We start from the raw sequence: 6,091 nt of genomic DNA on the forward strand, positions 1-6,091 counted from the left end.
ACACTATGGTAAGTTTTTCTTTGAAAAAAAATCATCATGAATTTTGACGCAAAAAAACGCCATAGTATACTATGTCGACAAAAAAATGCCATGTGCTAACTGTGGCTAAAGAACCACCTTTACCAAGACAACTATCCAGTACAAAGCCCTAAAACACACCAAGAAACACATTAAAGATGATTTTACTGCTGGAAGCTGCAAGCCAACGCCTAAAGAACAAACTAAAGCAATGGAGCCAAACCCAGTTCACTGGTGAAGAGAAACAGAGGAAATGTTTGTCTGCAGCTAAATAAAGCAGGAAGACACTGAGCTGCTCAGGTGTTCCTGATAACACCAAGCAGCCACCTGGACAGCCAATAGGAACACAGCTTACTGGAAGTCCAGAGGGCTGGCTTAGTGAAGGAAATTTACTTTAAAGTTGAAGCAGAAAGTTAACAAAGAAAGTTGAAAACCACCTTCTGATCCCTGAAATCTCTGAGTTTTCACACAAAGAACACCTGAACATGTCAAACTGGTTCCATAGTAGAACCATCATTGTAAAGACATCATAGTATGGTGTGTTGCTCCAAAAACATTAGGACCCAGCTGTCTAGGGTCGCAGAGGAGCAACACAAAAACAGGACAAATGCTGGTTTCCAGGGGGTTAGGAGGCTATTTATTTGAAAGAGGAAGTTTACAACAACACAACATGTGAGCAGAAAAATCACAGTCTGTCTTTAGTTCAGCTGAAAATATTAGTTTTTGCCTTTTTTATTGACCAAACTTTTCAGGAAGTAGATGAAGAATAATTAAAGCTCTCATGTAGAAGTCCAACTTATTTTGGATCCTTGTGGAGAGTTTAATCTTAGAGTTTGTAAAGCTGTTGAGTTTTTAGAGTCACATGGATTGTTTTGACATTTAATAACCGAGTCCTGAAATAAAATTACAGTTGTGGATTTCTGTCATTTAGTCTGGACTAAACAAATAACAGCAGCATAAATCTCAAACGTCATTATGAGGATTCTGGATTGAGGTTTCTCATTTGATAATGATCAAAACATGAAGTTTGGGTTGGTTTAAAGGAATAATCCACTTTAAATCTTTGAATGTTGACCTAAAAGGTTGGTTTCAGGAAGTATTCCACCTACAAGGTCCTCAAACATCCACCTTAAAGGAACATTCCACCAAAAATCCTTGGACATGCACCTAAAATGTTGGTTTAACTGAGTATTCCATCCAAAATCCTCAAAGAGACCTGAGGGGCTGGTTAAAAGGAATATTCCACCTAAAACCTCAAATATAATGGTTCTCTGATTTGCATGTTTTTTTAATGTAGATATTTTACACTTGTTAAATTGTTTTTTATATTGTGAAGTTGGTTTTATGTGTGCATGTATTCCTTTAGCACTTTTTAATTTTAGCACTTATTATTCAGTACTTATTTCATGTTTTCTCTTTATGTATTTTATTTATTTATTCATTTATATGTGAACATGTATATTAATTTCATAATCTAAATTATTGTAACTTATTCTCCAGGATCTTTTTATCTACAGACCGATACTCTCTTTATTGAGACCCCGGGAAAAGCAGACAAGTTTGTTAACAGATCAGGATCCTGCTGTATGATGGCCCAGTTTATCTTACATGGACGATTTTGATGGGTTTTTGACACACCATCTTTGGCTTTTTTAAAGGAATTTTAAGATTTTTAAATCCAGCAGCCCCCTTGAGCCCGTGCCCTAAGGGTTACCTAAACCTAACCCTACTAACCTTACTGACCCTAACCCACCCTAACCTCGACTTCAACCAACCCTAAAGCGAATCCTAACTAACCCTAACCCAAACCTTGGACCCATCTTCCCTTTGAAATAGGTGGACTCAGAGTAATTCTCCTTTTTTTTAGACATAAATTGATTTTTAAACTGTTTTTAAAGTTTTCTTTTAAATAAAATAGACAAATTTTATTCCTTTCCCAGCTTTTATTTTTAACTTAGATTTATTTTAAAGAATAGATCAACCTACCAAATAGAATTTAAAATAATGTCTTAAACCTGTTGCCTCCATCATGTCTTTCTGCGGTATGATGCTTTCCTTAACCCTAACCCTAACCTCTGGACATGAATGATGACATAATATTTTCCTGCACAAGATGTTAAAGAACGTGACTGACTGGAATGAGTAACTACTGAAGGCGCACGGCATTAAGCCAGCAGCTTCTAGTCTAATGCTAAGATAACATTTAGGACGCACCCTTGCTGCTAGAAAACTGAACAAAAACAGCTTAGAAAAGTTAAAGAGATTTAATGGCCTTTTCTGGTACAGTACACTTCATATGATAGTTTGCCACGAGGTGAAATAAATGTGAAGATCAATCTGCACAAAGTCAGTTCTCCTGTCGATAGCACATTCTCAGCACCAGCGATGGCGTCAGAAGCATTTGGGACTGAACAAAGTTTAAAAAAACAACACATCAATGTTTGTGAACCGACGTGAGTTCAGTACACTTTGCGTTCAGATCAGTTATCTGTTCCTGTCTGTGTGTGTTTTAGCAGAGGACAAAAAGTCCAGCTCGTCCTGCTTTCCGCTCAGTTTCTGCTGCTGGTTGAATCGCATCGATACAAAACCAGAAACATGAAGTTCTACCTGCTGCTGCTTCTCCTGCTGCCTCTCTGCTCAGGTACACTCACACCTGTAACTCTTTACACCGAAGGTAGAGCAACACACACACACACACACACACACACACACACACACACACACCTGTAACTGTTTATAGTGAAGGTAGAGCAACACACTCATACTACCAGACTTGTAGTAATAACTGACGACCAACAGGAAGATCAGTCCAGTGGAATGATCAGACTAATTACTTCTGCTACACTTAGCCAGCTGTTGCTGAAGCCAGATTTGCATGTCCACACTGATGTTAGTATTTCATGTCAGAAGCATCTGACTCCAGCATTAGATCAGTCTAATATGAGACACATGTTCACATGTTATTTCTACATCAGTCTATGCAAAGAGTTGAAGAAGTCGTGTAACTGGAGGACTGTCAGACGCAGCAGTGTTAAATCTCTATTTACCTGAAGAAACAAGTAACATATTTTAACTTGCTTTATTATTATAAGGGGTGGGATTAAATAAGTTTTAACTTCTTCCCACTCCCTTTTGAACATGTTGAAGTTTGTTTTCCTCTCATTCTCCTTATATGAGAAGCATGATGGACTATTTTAGTTGTTTTTGTGAATCATTCGTTGAATGTTTTTAAAATACATGTTCGAAATAAATAAATGAAATGAAATGAAAAGTTCTGAAACCTGTATAACGACTGAAGCACTCGATCAAACACAGACAGGTCAACAACACATTCAGGACTGTACAGGACCAGGCTGTAGATTTTTCTGTAAAAAGAAAATAAAATGGTGAAAGCTTTGCTGAAAGAAAAGTGCTTCTTTCAGTTGAACATGGAGTAAATGCTACTTGTGTTTTTGTGTTTTCTTGCAGCTCAGCAGCATTACATCGAGTGTTACGGTCACGACTTCCTGATGGTCAACAACCAGCTGCTGCAGTGCACTGGAAAGGTCCAGCAGGTCTGCTACACCAGAGGTGAGTCCTACAGGACAACGTTCAGCTCAGGCTGTTGGTCTAAAGGTGCATATATGTGAAAGTGGAAATACAGTTTTTGAAATATGAAAAAAACTGAACATAAACAGAAAAATCCAGAGTTTCTTCTGAGTCTTTATATATGTTTGAAGTTGAAGCTTTTCTGGAAGTGATGTTAAAGCAGCAGGTAGGACATTTTAATGAGTCTTTTAGATTCACAGCAGAATTCTGGTGACAGGACAAGCCTTTCCTGTTTGCAGATAACGGTGAGAAAGGCTGCACTCGACTGGAGAACTGCTCTCGACCCGGCTGGAACTGCTGCAACACCAACAGCTGCAACGCCTGAACCCATCACAGGCCAGGAAACGCCGACATCATCGGCCCACATGATGTAAATAAAGCTGTGGGAGATTTCCCAGAATCTGAGGTCCTGTTTCTTTGAGTTCACTGTAAACGTGATTATCTACAGTCTGGACTTTGAATTGTGTAAATAAAGTTTCATCGATCTGAACCCGTGTTTCTGCTCAGAGCTGGTCTGACATTTTGGAGGTAACCTCAGATCAAACTCTGGCTTTTCATGACTAAGATGCTCATTCACTTCTGATGTCACCATGGCAACTGCTGAGGAGCAGCTGATGTTTCAGATAACAGATGAAGACCTCAGTTAGCTGGAACATCATTACTCCAGGAAGATCCTGCAGAGTTCTGTTTGCAGATAGTGGGAGCGGAAGGTCAAAGTTTTTAGATCTGCAGGTGATTACATTGTTCTGCCTTTATAGAACAATGAAATCCTGAAAAAGAAATTCATTTAAAGCCTTATAGTTTGATTGTTGACCTTTAAAGATCGGCCGTAAGGGAGTTTTGCTCACAAAAACCATTTCAAATGGCCAGGTTTGACTATTTAGTGATAAAGATCAGACTGAAGGTGTGATCACCCACATCACAACAAAGATAGTTTCATGTTTACTACTTGATTATTCTGTTTGTCTTTTAGGTGAGCAGCATAAAGGGACTGCATCGGTAGTTTCACTATTCAATGATGTAAACTGTAGTTCTATACATCAGACTAGGTTCACACACCCTGGTTCACTTATCGAGCCGATAACCAGCTTGAGGTGACTGATAAAGCCATACGACGAGGGGATGTTCTGGCATGTTGACGACTAAAGGGGGCACATCGATCCAGATATGGATCATATCGATATTGAACGAGATCAGTGGAACAAGATCAATAGTTTAATTTCAGCTTCTCTCCTTTTTTACAAAGACTAGAGCCATCTGAGCAACATCAGTCTGCACTGTGAGGCGTTTAGGGAACATCGGTAAATGTAGGGTCTGTCCAAAAGCAAATGTTCAGCTAGTGAGATGTTTCCCCTGTAACCAGGTGGGACCAGGTGGGACCAGGTGGGACCAGGTGGGCGTGACGAACTGACAAAGTCTGTCACGCTTTAGTATCAAAGACAATAACCATCGGGGGGAATTTTTTTTCGTATTCATCATTACAAAAATAACACTGCAAAAAACAAAAAAAAAATCTTAAAAATGCATCTTAAAAGAGCATTTCCTATTTCAGTGACAGAAGTTTCTTTGACCAAACTGTCAAAAATGATCACTGTTTAACCCTCCTTTCGTCCTGTGGGTCAAATTGACCCGTTTTAAAGTTGGAAAATGTGGAAAAAAATAAGATTTTCACAGTGAAATTTCTGATGTCCACATTTTCAACAGTTTTGGGAAATCTTTGAACATTTTTTGGTGGAAAATTTGGTTAAAAATGTTTCTTTAAGAACATTTAGAAAAAAATCCACCAAAATCCAGCGAATTTCACTGGATTTTGGTTGATTTTTATGTGAAAAAAGAAAACAAGCTTTACTGATATATATGGAATCAATTCAGATATTTTTAGGATTTTTTGGGAAGATTTTTACTCTTGAAAATATTTACAAGAATTTTCTTGTCAAATTTGTGGGATTTTTTTAAATAAAACTTTGAAGGCAAAACTTTTAAGGAATTATTGAATTTTCTTCCTGAAGGTTTTGTAAATTTTTAGAAATTTGGGGATTTTTTTTTGCTGAATTTCTTTCAGACAAGGAAGCAACATTTTTTGGTGCCTGTAAATGAAGACAACAGGAGGGTTAAGGAGGTTATTCCTCACTTTGGGATTTCATTGGCAACCCAGATTCTTCCTCATCTGACCCACAGAAAACCTACCCAGGAATCAGTCTGATCCTTAAACCCTGCGAGCATTTACAACCCCATCTTCATTCCAGATGTGGATGACCAAATGTAGCACCTAACCTCTGTTCTAAACCTATCGACTACTGAAAAAGTCAGTCTGAGTATCAGGATCATTCTCGGCGATACTGGCCCTGTGTTTACCTGGTATCGGATCGATACTGAATATTGCAGTATCACACACCGCTAGTTGACACGGCTTCACAGTAACTCTATGGCTGATGGGTGTACCGCTAAAAGCCAGAGGTGGCGCTACACACTGCGATGACATGAT

At 38.6% G+C, this 6,091-nt stretch overlaps 1 protein-coding gene across 1 annotated transcript; it reads left to right on the forward strand.

Moving 5' to 3' along the window:
* The first annotated feature begins 2,498 nt into the window (after positions 1-2,498).
* wu:fj16a03 (uncharacterized protein LOC335475 homolog) lies at positions 2,499-4,096 on the forward strand. The gene is made up of 3 exons (XM_035941751.2): positions 2,499-2,659; positions 3,487-3,588; positions 3,846-4,096. The coding sequence occupies exons 1-3, from the start codon at positions 2,614-2,616 to the stop codon at positions 3,929-3,931; spliced, it is 234 nt and encodes a 77-aa protein (XP_035797644.1). The 5' UTR covers positions 2,499-2,613; the 3' UTR covers positions 3,932-4,096.
* Positions 4,097-6,091: the final 1,995 nt, after the last annotated feature.

The sequence above is a fragment of the Amphiprion ocellaris genome, chromosome 16 (assembly GCF_022539595.1).
Source record: "Amphiprion ocellaris isolate individual 3 ecotype Okinawa chromosome 16, ASM2253959v1, whole genome shotgun sequence".
Lineage (NCBI taxonomy): Eukaryota > Metazoa > Chordata > Actinopteri > Pomacentridae > Amphiprion > Amphiprion ocellaris.